Source organism: Suncus etruscus, chromosome 3 (assembly GCF_024139225.1).
Source record: "Suncus etruscus isolate mSunEtr1 chromosome 3, mSunEtr1.pri.cur, whole genome shotgun sequence".
NCBI classification, from domain to species: Eukaryota; Metazoa; Chordata; class Mammalia; order Eulipotyphla; family Soricidae; genus Suncus; species Suncus etruscus.
In genome coordinates, this window is record NC_064850.1 from 347,579 (window position 1) to 368,075 (window position 20,497).

The 20,497-nt window shown below is 37.1% G+C and overlaps 1 protein-coding gene across 8 annotated transcripts in view; it reads left to right on the plus strand.

The window, feature by feature from the left end:
- Positions 1-4,213: 4,213 nt before the first annotated feature.
- Positions 4,214-20,497, plus strand: part of KTN1 (kinectin 1) — an 82,411-nt gene continuing 66,127 nt past the window's right edge. For all 8 annotated transcript variants that reach the window (XM_049770296.1, XM_049770298.1, XM_049770300.1 and 5 more), the window contains exons 1-7: positions 4,214-4,760; positions 6,271-6,408; positions 9,279-9,449; positions 12,105-12,235; positions 12,778-12,894; positions 14,961-15,101; positions 17,735-17,841. In XM_049770296.1, coding sequence (XP_049626253.1) covers positions 4,238-4,760; positions 6,271-6,408; positions 9,279-9,449; positions 12,105-12,235; positions 12,778-12,894; positions 14,961-15,101; positions 17,735-17,841 — 1,328 coding nt within the window. In that variant the 5' untranslated portion in view covers positions 4,214-4,237. The remainder of the gene's footprint in view (positions 4,761-6,270; positions 6,409-9,278; positions 9,450-12,104; positions 12,236-12,777; positions 12,895-14,960; positions 15,102-17,734; positions 17,842-20,497) is intronic.

Sequence of the window (20,497 nt, forward strand, 5' to 3'; positions counted from 1 at the left end):
GCTTTATTTTATTCTCAGAGTGAATTCTTTTTGTTGTTGTTGTTTTTTTTTTGTTTGTTTTTTTTTTTTGGGCCACACCCAGCGGTGCTCAGGGGTCACTCCTGACTGTCTGCTCAGAAATAGCTCCTGGCAGGCATGGGGGACCATTTGGGACACCGGGAATCAAACCAACCACCTTTGGTCCTGGATCGGCTGCTTGCAAGGCAAACGCCGCTGTGCTGTCTCTCCGGGCCCAATCTCTGATTTCTTAAAATGGTTATCCAATTGTTCCAACACCATTTGTTAATAAGACTGCCTTTGTTCCATTTCAAATTCTTGGCTGCTTTAGTCAAAAGAGCAAGATGAGTGAATGGAGAGTTAGTGTGATGGCCAGGGTGTTTTTCCTCCATTGGCAGTTTCCCTGTTGCTTTACATGTTCAGTCTCCAGCATCCCATATGTTTCACTGATCAGGAATGATTAAATGCAGAGGCAGAATTAAGCCCTGAGGACACTGGGTGCTGCCCAACATTCATACCCCCTGGGGTGGGGAGACAAGTCACTTTTATATGGTTTATCCATATTTATAGGAATTCTGGTGTTTGGAATTTAATATCTCAGTAACAAGCTGGAAAGATAGTACAGCAGGTAGGGTACTTGCTTTACACTTAGTTGACCCACTTCAGTTTCTGGTATCACATAACGTCTTCCAACCTCTCCAGCATGGAGCCAGGAGGTAAGAAGTAAGTAAGAAGTAAGTCCTAAGCACCACTGAATGTGGTCTAAAAATAAACAAAATCATATTTGAACCTCAGCTACAGTTCTTATGTGGGATATATATAATGTCTGCTTACACAAGTATGAATAATCAGATAATATCTTTATTTCTCCCTTTGTTGATGATACCTTAATGTTGTGTTACCTTAATTTAGTATGTTGAACATTTATATTCTTGAAATAAATCCCACTTGGTCATACATTATTGCAAGTCTTTGCATCTATGTTCAGCACAAATATTGGTCTGTAATTTATGTGTTTTTTTTAACTGATGTCTCTATCAGCTTTTGGTATTAGGATAATGTTGGCTCATTTAAACTATTAGAATAAAATCTGTTTCTTCAAATAAAGGCATGAGAGGATAGCTGATAGATTCTCTTAAAACTTTGGTAGAAAGCATTATTAAACATCTGGACCCTCATTTTGGGGGGAGATTTTTTTGATAACTGTTTCAATTTTCTTTTTTTTTTTTTTTTTTTTTTTGGTTTTTGGGCCACACCCGTTTGACGCTCAGGGGTTACTCCTGGCTATGTGCTCAGAAATCGCCCCTGGCTTGGGGGGACCATATGGGACACCGGGGGATCGAACAGCGGTCCGGTCCGTTCCTTGGCTAGCGCTTGTAAGGCAGACACCTTACCTCTAGCGCCACCTTCCCAGCCCCAACTGTTTCAATTTTCTTGTTAGTAATTTATTCAGGTTTTCTTGTCCTTCTAATTCAGTGATGGGCAATTGTATGATTCTAAATTTTTTTCTATGTTCTTCTTTTTAGAGTATTAAATTGTTCAGAGTAATCTCTTATCATTTATTTATTTATTTATTTATTTATTTATTTATTTATTTATTTATTTATTTATTTTGGTTTTTGGGTCACACCCGGCAGCACTCAGGGGTTACTCCTGGCTCTATGCTCAGAAATGGCTCCTGGCAGGCTCGGGGGACCATATGGGATGCTGGGATTCGAACCACCGTCCTTCTGTGTCTAAGGCAAATGCCTTACTGCTGTGCTGTCTCTCCAGCCCCCTCTTATGATCTTTTGCATTTCTGAAATATCTGTTCTACTTTCACCTCTTTAATTTCTTATCCGTTAAATTTTTTGTTTGCTTGTTTGTTTTTGGTTACTCCTGGCTATGCAGTCAGAAATCTTCCCTGGCTTGGGATACCATATGAGATGCCGGGGGATTGAACCGTGGTTTGTCCTGGGTCAGCCACTTGCAAGACAAACACCCTACCGCTGTGCCACCTTTCTGGCCTTTCTTACCTGTTAAATTTTAAAAAATACTTTAAATTGCTTTATTTAATTACGAGGATTACAAGGTTTTTCACAATACAATTGGTTTTCCATTAGATTTAAAATTTTTTTTTCTAAGTCTAGCTACAGGTTTGGCAGTCTTTTGTCCCCAGAGATCTTGGTTCATTAATCTTTTGTAATGCCTTTTACAAAGTCTGTGTAGCTGTAACCTCTGTTAGTGCTGTTTTTTTGCTCTACAATATGAAGTGTTTTTGGTTTTTTGTCTTTTTTTTTTTTTCTTTGGTTTTGATTTTGGGGCCACATTTGGTGATGCTCAGGGGTAACGTCTGGCTTTGCATGTAGGAATTACTCCTGCTAATGCTTGGAGAACCATATGAGATTCTGGGGATTAAATCTGTGTCTGATAAGTGCATGCCCTACCTGCTACACTATCTGTCTAGACCAGTGGTCGGCAACCTGTGGCTCGCGAGCCACATGTGGCTCTTTCCACTTTTAATTTGGCTCTTCTGTGTGCCAGGTGGCCGCTCCAGGAGTCAGGACTCTGCTCCTAGCCTCTGTCAGTGTGTGCCCTGTGTGGCTCTCAAAATAAATTTCAATCGTGGTTTTGGCGAGATTTGGCTCAGTTGAAAAAAAAAGGTTGCCAACCACTGGACCAACCATTGCATGTTTTGGTAGTTAATGATTTTAGTCTCATTTATTTCCAGGAATTTTTTTCTGCTTTGATTTCTTCCATAATAAAATAGTATTTTTTAAATTTAGTCACTGAAATTAGTTATTTGTTATGTTTGGTTTTCAGGCCTATAATGTTTCAACACCAGTCCCTTCACCAGTGTCCACTTGTTTCTGAAAATACCCTCTGCCCCATTTGCCTCTCATTAGTCTGTCTCTATAAAAGGTACTTTAAAAATACTAATCTTTTTAATTATTGTGTTGTTTGCATTGTAGTTTAGTGTTGCTTATAGGGCTACAAACAACTCTTTACATCTTTTAGCATTGTTCTTTCTGGTTGAATGCTTCTCTTCATCATATATGTTGCCCCCTTCCTTTCCTATTCCCCAGCAGCCCCCTCAAGTGGCATGTTTACTGCTGAATACCAGTTTTCATGCACTTTGTTTCCAAATTCATTATTCAATGATGTCTTTGGGTATTCATTATTCCACTATTATGTATCTTTTGGATTAATAGTCTCAAGAAGAGTTGATATTCAACTGGTGAGTTGATATTCAAATGAAGAGTCAAGCCTCTTAGTTTTTGGGCATTCTAGGAATAATTGTGATGGGTAGCTGTGTTTTGGCAGAGTAACATGTTTATTGTTTTTTGGGTCATACCTGGTGCTGCTCAGGGGTTACTTGCGGCTCTGTGCTCAGGAATTGACATAAGGGATACTGGGGATTGAACCCGGGTAATTTATTAGCTTGGGGCTCAGGGATCAACCCAGTTTAAATCTGGGTTGGCCATGTGCAAGGCAGGCACCCTAACCACTGTACTATCACTCCAGCTTCTCCTATATTTTATTTTATCCTTGATTTTGCCTTCTTATATTTCATATATAATGTTCCATATCATGAAGTACTGAAGTCACTGGAATAAAGGGGTTAATAAGTTTGTGTTTAGACCCAACTCTAAACGAAGGGACAAATACTCCTCTACCAACCTCTTTTTAATCTTTTTGCTAAAGAGTTGTATTTTAGGGCCTGGAGAGATAGAACAAAGTTGTATTTTAGTTAAGATTAATTATATTCTTTATAGTTAATGTCCCTTTATTTCCAAATACATATTCACATTAGGGCCTTTTCACATGATTTAAAAAAATAGAAGGACATGTTAACAGCTACTATTTCTAGTCCCCACATACTTTCCTTTTATTATATAACATGAATTCTATATATGAGTTATATTTAGTTTTTGGTTTTTGGGTCACACCCTGTATTGCATAGGGCTTATCCTAGCTCTGTGCTCAGGAATGGATTACACTTTTGGCCGGGGCTCAGGAACCATATGGAGAGCTGAGAATTAAACCTGGGTCCACTGTGTGCAAAGCAAGCTTTCTCTCCCTCCCATATTTGAGTTTCATTGGACAGAATAATCAACTATGTGATTTTACACGTCGTGCCTAAGAATTTGATGCCATTTTTGGAAAGCAGAAATACTGTGTTTAATTTTTGTGAGACTGACGTTTCTTATTTTTTTTCCCTTTCCATTTAGGTTTTACAGGATCCCATTAAAAGAACACCATGGAGTTTTATGAGTCAACATATTTTATTGTCCTTATTCCTTCAATAGTTATTACAGTGATTTTTCTGTTCTTCTGGCTTTTCATGAAAGAAACATTATATGATGAAGTTCTTGCAAAACAGAAAAGAGAACAAAAACTTATTCCTACCAAAATGGATAAAAAGAAGGCAGAAAAGAAAAAGAATAAAAAGAAAGAAATTCAGAATGGGAACTTGCATGAGTCTGATTCAGATAACGTAGTCCGGGATTTTAAATTATCTGATGCCCTCACAATTGATGATGAGCAGGTTGTACCTGTTCCACTGAATATGGTTGAAACTTCAAGTATTGTTAGAGAACGAAAGAAGAAGGAGAAGAAACACAAACCTATACCAGAAGAACAAGTCATCAAAGAAAGTGATATAACAAAGAGTATAGGCAAAAAAGTAGAACCTGTCCCAGTGACTACACAGCCAACACCCCCTTCTGAGGCAGTTGTCTTCAAGAAGAAATCAGGGCAGAAAAAGCCTAAAAATGGAAGCGGTATTGTACACTCTTCAACTTTATTGTAGTGATGGTATTTGTTTTACTAGCTCCAGAGATTCAAAGACTTTTCTTATCATTTATGCATATAAAGTGTTTAATACTTAGAATATAGAAATATATATTTGTAGGAATATATAAAGTAACTTCAAAATCACTGAGGATTTGTGGAAGATGCAGTTAGATATATTTACATTTGTTTCTAGCTGGTATTTGATAATATCTCTGATAGGAATTACAGGTGAAAAGCTATATACACTTCACAATTCATTTATTTTATAAACTTGCATATTGTGCTATGCATTTTACTAGGTACTAGGATTACAGGGATTAATGCTTCAATTTCAAGATGGTGTAGCATATATACAAAAAGACTATTATGATATAAAAAGTAATAATTTAGGTGTAGGAGCTACAAGATGGGTCACTAATAAACATGTACTGACTGTACTAGCTAGTTATTTCGGTGTCTAGAGAAGGGTAGGTAAGGTGTGTATACAGGGTGAGGGGTGAACAGACACAGAGGCACAGGACATGATAAATGGTATGGTGGTAGCATAACTGCAAGTTTGCTCTGTATGAGAAGGTTTTCCTGTACCATTAAGTTAGTGTATTTTGTAGAGCATTAATTATGTTTGATTTTAAATATTTACTTTTAGCTTTATTAGATCCTGGTCATACTAGAACAATGAGAGTAAGCACCCCTTATTTTAGTGGGGGAGAGGTAATATAAGCCAGCAGTAAAACGTGACTTCTGTAAGCTATCTACAAATAATAGAAGTACAGAAGTCAAAGCAGTTACTTCTTATTGGAACTCGGAGTGAAAATTTTACCGAGGGAGCAATAGATGAGCTGAGTTCCAGGAAGAATGACTACCCAGCAAATAGTTATTTCACTCAACATCAGTAGACTATTACACAAATGGCCTAAGGGCACAAGAGTACAGTGAATTATTGAATGACAAAATACGAGGCCTTGGGCTATTAAGAGAGGAAACTGAAAAGATACACTGATTAAATAATGGTTTGTTAACTTCTGAATATTAGACATTATTGAATATCATCAGTCAGGCTAGTTTACATGTTCAGGTTTATATCTTAGATATATTTTCAAATATGAAATTATATAAAAGATGGTGTACTAAACATCTTGTTTGGTTCTGGTGACACCTGGTGGTGCTCAGAAGCTACCTTGTGGTGCAGGTGACTGTTGCTCATGGGTCACACCTAGAGGTATCTTCATGCAGTGCTGGAGAATCAGCTAGGGTTTGTGGCATGCAAAGGCAAGCACCTTAATTCCTGCACTATCTATCTCTCCAGCCCTAGAAGTCTTTGTAATGTTAAAGAGTGGATATAGTAGAGTAGGATACTGCATAGTTGGTGAGAGCTGTATATCAGAATTTAAAAAGGTATTGTTAAATTCCAGACAAAATGTCCTGGGAATTATGATTGTTTTATATTTTTGATATGTTCATTGTTTGATAGGATATTTTCATTTATATTTAATAAAGATGATCAAGATAAAAAGGTGGAAACTATTATGACACCTTCAAAAAAGCAAGATTCATTACCCCTCCTTCAAGAGATTAAACAGGAAAGTGGATCAGGAAAGAAGAAAGTTCCATCAAAGAAGCAAAAGACAGAAAATGGTAAGATGTGTAGAAATGTATTTTATATATGTTAATTTGATGGGGGACTATGTGTTATTTCAGCCATATCCATTGGTACCCCAAGACTTAATCCTGGCTCTATGCTCAGGGATTGCTTCTGGTGGTGCGCAGAGACTATATATTTAGTGCCAGGATCAAAACTGGGTTGATTGCATACAAGACAGGTACTTATTTCCTGCATTAACCTTTTTTTTTTTCCCTATAAATTCTAATTATAGAGAAGTAAACTAGCACAAGTTTAGAGACTTTCAAGCCTTTTATTTCCAGGTTGATGTGTACTGTAAAACTGTAGTCTTAAGTCCCAGGTTGTTTTTAGTCTTTTTCGCTGCTCATGAGAATGGATAGCATTTACCTGAAATTTAAAAAGATAAAACACTTCCATTCTCTTAGCTCAGTGTTGAGAATAGTATAAATAGAATAAAACCTATAAGTTTCTAAAATATTTTTGTTTCTATATATATCATTTGAGAAGATTACATTTGAGGCTCTGAACTATTATTTATTACTTTGTATTCTCAAGTATTAACATAATTTGTATAATTGGAAACACCTAAAAGTGGTGTGGCAATTTTTATATGTTCAGAATAGCATGGAGGTAAGGCATTTGCCTTGCATGCAGAAGGACAGCAGTTCGAATCCCAGCATCCCATATGGTCCCCCGAACCTGCCAGGAGTGATTTCTGAGCGTAGAGCCAGGAGTAACTCCTGAGCACTGTTGGGTGTGACCCAAAAGCCAAAAAAAAAATAAATCAAGAAACTGGGAGGCATCTCATTACCTAATGTGAAGCTATACTACAAAGCCGTAGTGATCAGAACAGCAGGGTAGTAGAATAAAGACAGACTTTCAGACCAGTGGGTCAGAATAGACTATCCAGTGACAACCCCCAAGCATATGGTCAATTAATCTTTGACAAAGGAACGAAGAATTTGAAATGGAATAAAAGTAATCTCTTCAACAAATGATGTTCGATCAGTTGGCTAACCATGTATTAGAAATTAAAGATTGATCCCTGTCTTACACCTTACACAAAAATTCAATTCAAAGTGGATCAAAGACCTTGAAATTAGACCTGAATCCATGAAGTTTATTAAGGAAAACATAGGCAGGATACTCAAAAGATTTAGACTGCAAAAGGGAGTCTTCAGTGATAGGATGCCAATGGCAAGGACTGTAGAAACAAAATTTGAATAAATGGGACTACATCAAACTAAAGAAGTTTTTGTATGGGAAAAGAAACAGGCTAAAATTAAAAGACAGCTAAATGAGTAGGAGAAAATATTTGCACTCAACACAATGGATAAAGGGTTGATATCTAGGTTATACAAAGTACTCACGAAGATTAACCCCACAGAACCTGAAAACCCCATCAAAAAATAGGGAGGAAATGAACAGACATTTCTGAGGAAAACCAATAGATGATTAAAAGGCAAATGAAAAAAATGTTCATCATCACTTATCATTAGGGAAATCTAAATCAAGACAACAGTGAGATACCATCTTACTCCAGTTATGATGGCACATATCAAAAATAGTGGGAACAGTGTCTTTTTGCGGGATGTGGTGAGAAAGAAACTCTTCCACTGCTGGTGAGAATGCTACCTGGTCCAAGCTCTATGGAAAATAGTATGGGCTGTTCTCAGTAAACTAAGAATCAAACTGTCATATGACCCAGCAATCCTGCTTTTGGGTATCCCATACAGAAAAACACTGAGCCACACTGCTATTCATAGTACAATAGCTAAGAGTTGGAATAAGGTACATATATACAATGTAATATTGCATGGCTGTAAGGAATGATGCAATCATACAATTTACTGAAACATGGATCAAACTGGAAGATTCTATGTTAAATGAAGTAAGTAGATATGATATGGCTTATGTGGTATTTAGAATAACTGCAATGGTTTAAATGGGAATTGTCGATAACACTAGGTCTCACAGAGTATAGTGAAGAGAAGAGAAAGGAATTAAATGGAGGAGAAGAAACAAATGTGAAAGGTCTGAAACCAGACAGGGCCAAGAGTTTTCATGTGCATTAGAAAGGACAAAAATTAAATAAAAGGAGGCCAGAGCGATAGCACAGCAGTAGGGCATTGCCTTGCACACGGCCAACCCAGGACTTACCTGGGTTTGATTCCAGACATCCCATATTGTCCCCTGAGGCTGTCAGGAGCAACTTCTGAATGCTGAGCCAGTAGTAACCCCTGAGCATTGCCGGGTGTGACCCAATAATAATAAAAAAAAAAAGGATAGAACTAAATATCCAAGCTAGAGTCAACAGCAATGAAAACCAAACTTTAACAATGAAAACTTAAAATAGGACTGTTATACTGACAGGTTGGGGCACAAGGGTATGGGACACACTTTGGGAACCCTGATGGACGGAGATCAACACTGATGGTTGGATAGGTCCTGAAACATTGTATGTCTTAAACCCAGCCATGAAGAACTTTGTAAATCACGTTGCTTTCAATAAAATAATTAAAAAAATCATTTACTTTGTAGTAAGATTTGGTTAAGTACAACAATGAATAAGAATTAATAGTTTTTTAAACCTTAATTAAATGGGTGAATAGAAGAGAAATGAACTCTAAATAATGCCTAAGAAGAAATTTTCAAAGAAAATATGCATATTTTAGATGATTTAAATGATTAAAGTTAATATTGAATTTGTACTTCTTTAGAATATGTTTTGACTTAGGTGATAAAATTGGAATTTAAAACCAAATAGATAATAGTTTGAGAGATTTTAAAGTAACTGCATTTATTATGAAATTTGTCAACATACATATTTTAAAGTATAGATATAAAATGTCTTAATTATAATTTTTTTGAAATTAAATTGTAGTCTTGGTTGATGAACCCCTTATTCATGCAACTACTTATATTCCCCTGATGGATAACACTGACGCAAATTCTGTTACGGATAAGAAGGGAGTTATTGAGTTGATTAAACCTGATCAAGTAGAAGGAAATCAGAAAATGGGAACTAAAAAACCAAAGACTGAAACCGACAAAGGTAATGTACAGAGTATTGCAGTTTGTTGTATTACAGAAATACAATTTTTATGGGGCTGGAGCGGTGGTGCAAATAGTAGGGCGTTTGTCTTGCATTCACCAATCTAGGACAGTTCGATCCCCCAGCGTCCCATATGGTCCCCCAAGCCAGGAGCGATTTTTGACACTTAGCCAGGAGTAATCCCTGAGAATTGCATCACCAGGTGTGGCCCAAAAAGCAAATAATAATAATAATAATAATAATAATAATAATAATAATAATACAGTCTTGAATTCTGAGAGAATTTGGTACATTTTCTTATAGAAACAGTTGCAAAAGCAATTGTATCTTACAGTATTTTCTAGTCAACTTAAGTTTATTTACATGATCACTGAAATTGAACTTAAGATTTTGTAACTTTTCCTGTCAACCTTTTCCAGTTTACTCATTTTTCTTCTTAAGGCTCTATTTTTTTGTTTTGTTTTATTATTATTATTATTATTATCTTATTTTATTAAATTTTTTTTTTTTGGTTTTCGGGCCACACCTGTTTGATGCTCGGGGGTTACTCCTGGCTAAGCACTCAGAAACTGCCCCTGGCTTGGGGGGACCTTATGGGATGCACCAGGGTCCTTTCTTGGCTAGCGCCTGCAAGGCAGACACCTTACCTCTAGCGCCATCTCGCCGGCCCCCCTTTTTTTTTTTTTTGACTACACGTGCCTATGCTCAGGGATCACTCCTGGCAGGGCTCAGGCCATAAGGAATTCTAGGTCAGCTGTGTTAACTGCTCTCCTTTTGTATTATTCCTCTGGTTCAAGCTATATCTAAATCCCTTCTGACCCCCTTAAAAGATAGAGTTCGTTTACTTAAATATTTTTCAGAGTAGTTTTAAGTTTACTACAAAATCAGGAGGTACAGAGTTTTTCCATTTACCACCTTTCCTCACATAACTGCATTAAAACTCTTTTGGGGGTGGAGCAGACTTGGTGGTATGCTGGCTCTTCACTTAGGGATCACTCTCGATGGTACTTGGGGAGCTAGATGGGGGCTAGGGATTGAATCTTGGTTGGCTGCATGCAAGGCAAATGCCCATAACCACTGTATTATCACTCTGGCCTTCCCACTCCTTATGTTGCTCAGGGGTTACTCTGGGCTCAGAAATCACGCCTGGCTTGGGGAACCTATGGGATGCCGAGGATTGAACCCACGTCTATATGTAAAAATTTAAATGTAGTTGAAGATATAAAATCCCTGGGCTCCTTCGGATTTACTATATTGTTGGTCATCTTGGGGTCATATCAGATGGTGCTCGGGTATTGGAAATGAACCCAAATTGGCCATGTTTGAGCCATCAAACTCTGGCTCCTGGGCTCCTCAGGATTTAATTAGTTCCTTTAAAGAGGAAGTTGGGGAATTGTTGGGATAGGTGAATCAAGAGATGCTTGATGTATTTATTTTTATTACTTTGTTTTGGTGCCACATCCAGTGGCACACAGGGTTTGCTAGTGGCTTTGTGGTCAGGGATCCCTTCTAGTCTGGGCAAGTACCTTGACCACTGTATTACTAACTCTTTTCCCTAGATGCTTGAATTTTTTTTAAATTTTTTTATTTTTAATTATGAGAACAAGGATGCAAAGAAAGAGGACAAGGTAAAGTTACAGTGGAAGGACGATCACCCATAACATAATTCTAAGAAGAAGTCCCCTTGCTGATATCTTAACTTTGAACTTTCAGCCAAAGAACATTAAGATAAATAAAACAGAATCCATGTACAATTACTTTGTCCCTCAAGTCCCCAGATTGTAACACATTATAATATTTCTTTTTTTGTGTGTGTGTGGTTTTTGGGTCACATCCGGCAGTGCTCAGGGGTTATTCCTGGCTCCAGGCTCAGAAATTGCTCCTGGCAGGCACAGGGGACCATATGGGGCGCCGGGATTCGAACCGATGACCTCCTGCATGAAAGGCAAATGCCTTTCCTCCATGCTATCTCTCCGGCCCCTTATAATATTTCTTAACAGCACACAGGCAATTTAAAGCCATAAAACTTACGTAAATATACTTAAAAAATATTAGTGTTCTTTTCTGTATTTGATCTTTATGATGTCAAATATTCTTTCAAAAACTGTAAGCTTATTTTCTCACCTGCAAAGTATGGTCTATACATCACAGTTATTAAGGTTAAATAAGAATATTGAACTTATCTGTTATATAGTAGAGGCTACCATAATTAGACATTTAAATGATCATGAAAAATTGAGAGCATGTTGATGCCTTAGTATTCTAACTTGAGCAGAATTTTAGTTAATATCGTTCCATATTAAAGATTTGTAAGATACCGTATTTGCCGGCATGTAAGACGACCCTTCAACCCATGAAAAACTTCCTGAAAGTCTTAAAAGTAACTTACTTTTTAAAAGTAAGAGGGATGCAGATCACTTGTCTCTGAAGCTGGAACAAGTTTCAGCATGCTGTATACCAGCATATAATATGACTCCTGACTTTTAGGAAGTTTTTCATGGGTTGAAGGGTAATACGTTTTTTTCCTCATTTTGTAGGAGCATTTATTATTTGACCTGAAATGTAAATATTGGTGCCGACCTTTACTGAAATTAATTATTTGGATCTTAGAAATGCTTATCTCACTCCCCCCCTCTTTTTTTTTTTTTTTTTAAGAAAATGCTGAAGTGAAATTTAAAGACTTTCTTCTCTCCTTGAAAACTATGATGTTTTCTGAAGATGAGGCCCTTTGTATTGTAGACCTGCTAAAGGAGAAATCTGGTGTGATACAGGATGCTCTAAAGAAGGTGAATATGCTTTTTTTATGATCCTATTTTGGAGTATTGATCAGAAGTTCACCATGGAATACTTCCGTAGTGCACTAAATTATTATGCCATTTAACCCTTCACTCTCCAAAGCACATAGTCACATTTAAAAGTTAGAGAATACAGAAATTATTTCATTATATCTGGTTTATATATAATAGTTTTTCATTAGCCTAAGAACACTTGCTATTTCTTTTCATATTTTTATTAGCTCTCCTTTCTTGTGGGGGAAGGGATTTTCTCCCAGATGGTGGTTAGAGTAACCTAGGAATACTCTTGTTTCTTCTTAGCTGTTCAGTGTAAAGGACCAAGGATGCAGTATTGCTCATTTCTTCAAGAGCCATGACTGCCCAGGTGGTACTGGGGGCCTTCAACATTAACTATACCTGGTAATATATCTTAAGGAATGTGCTGGAGATCAAGCTAGAATTAAGCATACATGCCACCATCCCCTAATACTAGTACTGTCTTTCTTGCTCTGTTAATACTTCTTGGTTATTTAATATTTTTTCTTCATTTGTAGTCAAGTAAAGGAGAATTGATGGCTCTTGTACATCAACTTCAAGAAAAAGACAAAATACTTACTGTTGTGAAGGAAGATGCTACTGCAACAAAGGACCGGTGTAAGCAGTTAACACAGGTGAAGACAGTCTTCTCTTTAAGGGATACACTTTTTCTAAATCAGTAGCAGTGAAATAGTATAAAATGATAATTTCTGATTTAGTCATTTTTAACTGGGAAAAATCTTTTCGAGTTTGGTGGTGGTTGTGTCTTTATTTTTTCATGTTCCTATTATATCCAAGGGTTGATCTGTGAATAACAGACATTTGGAATTGAGAACATGATTCAGTTAGCTCTTATTTAGAATTATTTTTTACAGAAATAAAACATGCTATGTTCTAGTTCAAATCTAATTTACACATAAATGTGAAGTCTTAGGGAATTTATTTATGAAGGTATTGTGTGATAAATCTAAATTTTATTTTATTTATTTTTAAAATAATATCTTTATTTAAGCACCATGATTACTAACATGTTTGTAGTTGGGTTTCAGTCATAAAATAAATCTAGATTTTATTTTATTTATTTTGGGGGGGGTCACACCCGGTGGCTCACAGGGGTTACTCCTGGCTCTGAGCTTAGAAGTTGCTCCTGACAGGCTCAGGGAATCCGAGATTCATACTGTGGTCCTTTCTGTATTGGCCGCATGCAAGGCAAACGCCTTACCACTCTGCTATCGCTCTGACATAAATCTAAAATTTAATAAAATTCCTTAGTTTTTAGAAAATTTCCTCAAAACTGCCCCAATAGTGAAATTCTTATTATAAATTTTAAACAAAATTGAAAAGGTCATTTGAAAAATTTCATTAAAATTAAAGATATTAGTTAGCAATTTCCTTAGAAATTATAAATTAAGTATCATTTTAGTGACTAATCTTTCAAAAATTAAAAATAAGGTAATCTATAGTTTATTGACCTGTGTATTTGATGTATATACTTTTAAAAATGTTTTTACTACATGGTTTACATCAGTGTTATCATTTTTAAAAGTTAATGACTTAACCTTTAAAGCTAGTCATGATTTATATAAAAATCTTTCATTTTATTAGTTTCTTAGAGCAGGGATATGAATTGTTCATATCTAGATTTGTTTAGAATTCCTTAACTCTTATTCTGAAGTAATTAATATTTGTTCTGGGAGTTCAGAATAGTTGAAACAGAAAATGAAATTAATCTTTAAATATGTACTTTAGAGGGCCCGGAGAGATAGCACAGCAGTGTTTGCCTTGCAAGCAGCCGATCCAGGACCAAAGGTGGTTGGTTCGAATCCCGGTGTCCCATATGGTCCCCCGTGCCTGCCAGGAGCTATTTCTGAGCAGACAGCCAGGAATAACCCCTGAGCACCGCCGGGTGTGGCCCAAAAACAAAAACAAAAACAAAAACAAAAAGATGTACTTTAGAAAGGTGAAACTTTGTTGTTTGATTTTTATTTTAGATATTCCAAACTTTCCTCCTTTTACACAGAAATCCTTATATTCTTGCTCATGAGCAGACTTGTTCTCAGATATAAGCTCATTTATTGGACTGTGCTGTACCATATAAGGGAGCGAATACCTGCAAATTTATAGAGAACTATAACCATTTTGTTTTAAAAACCTTCTTTTGGGGCTAGGAAGTTAGCATAGTAGGCAAACTCCTTGCTTTGTGTGTGGCTTACTTGGGTTCAATTCCCAGCACTTCAAGTGGTCTTCTGAAGACCATTAGGAGTAATCCCTGAGCCCAAATGTCAGAACTAAACAAAATGTTTAGTCATTGTTCTAATCTAACTTGTTCTAATCAAGTTATAGATTTATTTTAGGGTCAATGGTTTAACCCTTAGAAGGGATGCAAAAGATGATGTTTTAAAAAAAATCAAAAGATCCTTAATCATTTAGGGGGAGGGGATCTTGTTGTTGCTCCGGGGTTTCTCCTGGCCCAGGGATCACTCAAGGTGGTACTTGGGGTGTACTATGTGATACTAGAGCTTGACCTATCTCTTGCATGCAATGCAAGCACTGCAGCTTATTTAGCTTTCTCTCTTGCTCTTGATCTTGCAAGTTCTTATTTCAGAATTCATGAATAATTTACTGATGCCATTTTTCTAGTGTTAAAAAATGTGTTCTTATGGTACTTTTTAATGCTTTTCTTTTTCTGGTATACTTTTAGGAGTTGATGACTGAGAAAGAAAGAAGCAACATGGTTATAGCCAGGATGAAAGATAGAATTGGTACATTAGAAAAGGAACATAATGTATTTCAGAGTAAAATGCATGCCAGTTATCAAGAAACTCAAAAGATGCAGATGAAGGTATTATTTTCTTTCCCTTTATTGGGAGATGGTGGGACCAGAGTTTGGGATCACACCGAGCTGTGCCCAGGAATCACTCCTGATGGTGTGCAGAGGACCAAATGTGGTGCTGGTTATTGAATCATGGTTGGCTGCATGTGATGTTAGTGCTTTACCTCTATGTTATATCTCTGGCCTCAGATCTTTTTCTCTTAATTTTTATCTGTGATTTGTTTAAACATTAGTCTGGTGTTTGCAATGACATTTTTATTGAGAATAAAATGTGACTCTTTAACTTGATTGTGCATAGAGGCTAGAATAAGGAATTCACATTTTCTGAAAAATAAAAACTCATTTCTTTTCATTGAATAGATTCACTTAAGAATTATCATTAGGGGCCAGAGTGGTGGCGTAAGCAGTAGGGTATTTGCCTTGCATGCGGCTGACCCAGGATGGACCACGGTTTGATCCCCAGCATCCCATATGGTCCCCCAAGGCAGGAGCGATTTCTGAGCGCAGAGCCAGGAGTAACCCCTGAGCGTCACCAAGTGTGGCCCAAAAAAAACCAAAAAAAATAAATAAATAAATAAAGAAGGGGCCGGGTAGGTGGCGCCGGAGGTAAGCTGTCTGCCTTGCAAGCGCTAGCCAAGGAAGGACCATGGTTCGATCCCCCGGCGTCCCATATGGTCCCCCCAAGCCAGGGGCGATTTCTGAGCACATAGTCAGGAGTTACCCCTGAGCGTCAAACGGGTGTGGCCCAAAAAAAAAAAAAAGAATTATCACTAAGATTATTTTCTTCTGAATTGAGACAACTTTACAGAAATTAAGGACTTCATGTTCTTTGTATTCTATAATTTTTTATTTGTTTTTGGGACATCCGATGATGTGCAGGACGTACTCCTGGCTTTGAGCTTAGGATTCTCTCCTGGTAATGAACTGGGGACCATGCATGGTCTTGCAGATTGAACCTGGATTTTTGTGTGCAAGACAAACACCCTATCCTCTATGCCTTCATTCTAGCTCTAGATTATGTAATTCTTTCTTGGGGAGTTGAGGAGTAAGGCACACTTCAATGATGTTTTAGATCTGTCGTTGGCTCTGTACTTAGGAATTACTTCTGGGTATATTGAGGAACTGTATAGGATAACAGTGTGATTTGAATTTGTAATCAAACATGGGTCCTCTGCATCAAGATGAATGCTCCACCCTCCTACTATCTCACTGGCCCCGAGGATTTTGTAAAAAAAAATTTGGGGGGGGGGGGTTTGGGTCACACCCGGCAACGCTCAGGGGTTACTCCTGGCTCTACGCTCAGAAATCGCCCCTGGCAGGCACGAGGGACCATATGGGATGCCGGGATTTGAACCACTGTCCTTCTGCATGTAAGGCAAATGCCTTACCTACATGCTATCTCTCCAGCCCGTTTAATATTTTTTATTAAAAAAATTCTATAATTCTCATGTAAAAGGAAAAGCTCATATTTTAATAAGTAGACTTTTTATAATGAATTTACCATTTATTTGATTACAGTTTGAATATCATTTTAGTTATTGTAGCAAATTTTTCATTAAAAATATTATAGGCTGGAGCAATAGCACTGCAGATGGGTAGTTTGTCTTGCATACAGATGGCCCGGATTATTAGATTCCTGGCATCCTGTATGGTCTAGCAAGGCTACAGGGAGTGATTTCTTTTTCTTTTTTTTCTTTTTGTTTTTTGGACCACATCCAGCAGCAGCACTCAGAGGTTACTCTTGGTTCTGTGCTCAGAAATTGCTCCTAGCTCAGGAAACTATATGGGATACCAGGGATCGAACCCAGGTCCTTCCTGGGTCATAAGCATCCAAGGCAAATGCCCTACTGCTGTGCTACCACTCTGCCCCAGGGAGTGATTTCTGAGCACAGAGCCAGAAATAATGCCTGAGTGCTGCCAGGTATGACTCCCTCTACCCCCAAATATATAGTGCACAGATGGGACCAGAAAGATAGTTGAGTGCTATCTTTTTAAGCCTTGGTTTAATCCCTGGCACTGCATGGTCCCTTGGCACCAACCTGGGGGTAGCTCTGGTCCACCAAGTGACAACTGAACAGAAGAGAAAAATTGCTGTTATAAAATGGACATGCTCTAGGATCAGGACATTCTTAATCAATTATACATGAAACTGTTTAGGAAGGAAGCTCCAAGCCATCTTTTATTTCTTAAAATTCATTTTATCTATATTTTCTTCAGTTAAATTTTTGCTGTTATTTTTGGACTATACTCAATGATGCCCAGGGCTTACTCTGAATTCAGGATCATTCCTGGCAGATTCAGGGACTGTATTGAGATCTTGGATATTTAGTTTGGATTGGCTGTGTGCAAAGCAAATGCCCTACACATTAAATATATATTTGTATGTATATATATGTATATATATAAAATGAAATATCTATAAAATGATACATAGAGCTATATCTCTGACTCTAAGTACCTACATAACTTTTAATGTGTCATCACTATCAAAATTAACCTCTTTTAAATTTGTTCATGTTCATTTGATCAGAATAAATCAAACATTATTCTCTTGATGTTCTTTTATTCTCGTTATAAAGTTTTTGTAAGGTTAACTTTGGTGGCAGTTACTGTTTTCTAAATCTGTGGGTATATAATTTTAGTTCCAGCAACTTCGTGAGCAAATGGAAGCAGAGATAGCTCACCTGAAGCAGGAAAATGGCATCCTGAGAGATGCTGTCAGCAATACTACAAATCAGCTAGAAAACAAGTATGTTTCTAATTTATTGCTGCTATATTTTCAGTGAATGACAGTTTTATTTATTTGAATTTTTAAATTGTTTTATATGATCATTTGTTTTGAAAATGAGTTTTTCAAAAACTATTCTCTTTTCCATGTGAAGACTTTCTTCAGCAAAAGTCAATGTTAGTCTTCAGATTCTGTTTATCTCTTTTGACTATAAGTCTGAAACTTGATTATTCTGAGCCATGCCTGATAAGTTAGTTACAAGACAAAACCAAACCACATATTCTTGAGTCTGACCCTTCTAGAAGATTATGATCCAGTGGCTTTGGAGGTAATAGCTCAAGAACCTACCCAGCAAGAGAGACTTTGTGATTGTAATGTTGTTCCACTAAATTAAAATGTAATTCTTTGTGATTGTAATGTTGTTGACTGTAGATTATATTTTGGCTAACAGTGTTCTAGAGAATATTAATTAGCGTACTAGCACAGGTTAAACACTCACTGATTTTTATTTTCACAGCACCTGTATGATGTAAGCAAGCTTCATTGTAAATGTGGTCATCCATTTTTATTAATTATCTTCTTCCTTTTTTTTTTTTTTATTTGTTTTTGGGTCATACCCAGTGGCACTCGGGTTACTCCTGGCTCTTCACTCTGAAATCGCTCCTGGCAGGCTCAGGGACCATATGGGAAGCCAGGAGTTGAACCTGGGTCCTTCCTAAGTTGGCTGGGTACAAGGCAAACACCCTGTGCAGTGCTATTTCTTCGGCCCTGTTAATTATCTTTTAGTAATTTTGGTATAACTGTCATCAGAACTGTTAAGAAATTACACTCGACCAAACATAATTCTAATTTATATTGTCATTGTTTTGGTATTTGAGCCATATTTGGCTTTGCTCAGAGCTTATTTCTGACTCCTTAGTCAGGGATCACTCTTGGCAATTCTTGGGGAACCTTATAGTGCTGGATATCCAACCCAGGTCATCTGCCTCTAAGCAAGTGGTCTGACTGCTATTGTCTCTTTTCAACCTCCCAGTCTTTATTTTTAGTATTCATTTAAAGCATTGCTTTTTAATTAGCTATGAATAGATATTTTATTATAATAATTGTAATTTTATTAATATTCATATGCTTATTTTATCTTCTCCACCAGATTAGCATTTCATGAGGACAGAAGCTATTTTTGTCTTATTACATACTTTTCTTATTAAATAATAGTTTATTTAAGCGCCCTGTCTACAAAAATGTTTGTAGTTGGATTTCCATCATCAAATGTACACCACCACCCTTCACCAAAGTAACTTTCCCGCCACCAATGTTCCCCATTTCCATTCCTCCAATCCCCTGCCCTGTCTTTGAGACAGGTGTTCTATTTCTCTCACTATCATTGTCATAGTAGTTAACTGTTGGTGCAATTATTTCTCTAACTGCACTCAACACTCTTTGTGGAAAGCTTCATATTGTGGACTGGTCTTTCTGGCCCTTATCTCTATTTTATTAGGGTACTATTACCATACTGTCTTTTTTTTTTTAAATCCTACAGATGAGTGAGATTATTCTGTATGTGTCTCTTTCCCTCTGACTCGTTTCATTTAGCATAATAGTCTCTATGTCCATTCATTTGTAGGCAAATTTTATGGCTTCATTTTTCTAACAGCTGTGTAATATTTCATTGAATAAATGTACCACAGTTTCCTTAGCCACTTGCTGTTGGCCCTCTTGGGTTGTTTCCAGATTCTGGCTACTGTAAATAATGCTGCAATGAACATAGGCATGCAGAGAGCATTTTTGTATTGTGTTTTTGTGCTCCTAGAGTATATCCCTAGGAGTGGTATTGCTGGATCAAATGGGAGCACACTTTTTTTTAGAAATATCCATATTGTTTTCCAGAAAGGTTGGGCTAGATAGCATTCCCAACAGCAGTGAATGAGAATTCCTTTCTATCTGCCTCCATGCCAGTACTGTTTTTCTTGTTCTTTGTCACAATCTTTGTGACATGAGATGATATCTCATTGTTGTTTCCCTGATGATTAGTGATCTGGAGCATTTTTCCATGTGCCTTTTGGCTATCTGTATTTTCTTCTTTGAGGAAATGTCTGTTTATTTCTAGATGTCTTTTTTTCTTGTTGAATTCTGTCAATATCTTGTATATCTTAAATATTAGCCTCTTATCTGATGAGTATTGGACGAATAGTTTCTCCCATTTTGTTGATGACCTTTGTATCCTAGTTACTGTTTCCTTTGAGATGCAGAAGCTTCTCAGTTTAATATAGTCCCATTTATCTCTGCTTTCACTTGTTTGGACAGTGGTGTTTCCTCTTTGAAGATGCCTTTGTACTCTCAATGCCACGTGTTTCCTTCTATACACTTTAATTTTTTGTTTTTGGTCACACATGGCAGCGCTCAGGGGTTACTCCTGGCTCTATGCTCAGAAATCGCTCCTAGCAGGCTCAGGGGACCATATATATGGGATGCTGGAATTCGAACCACCATCCTTCTGCATGCAAGGCAAACGCCTTACCTCCATACTATCTCTCCGGCCCCTTCTTCTATACACTTTATAATTTAGGTCTGATATCAAGGTCTTTACTCTATTTGGAATTGACCTTTGTGCATGGTGTTAGATAGATGTCTGAGTTTACTTTTTTTTATGTAGCTGGCCATTTGTCCCAACACCAGT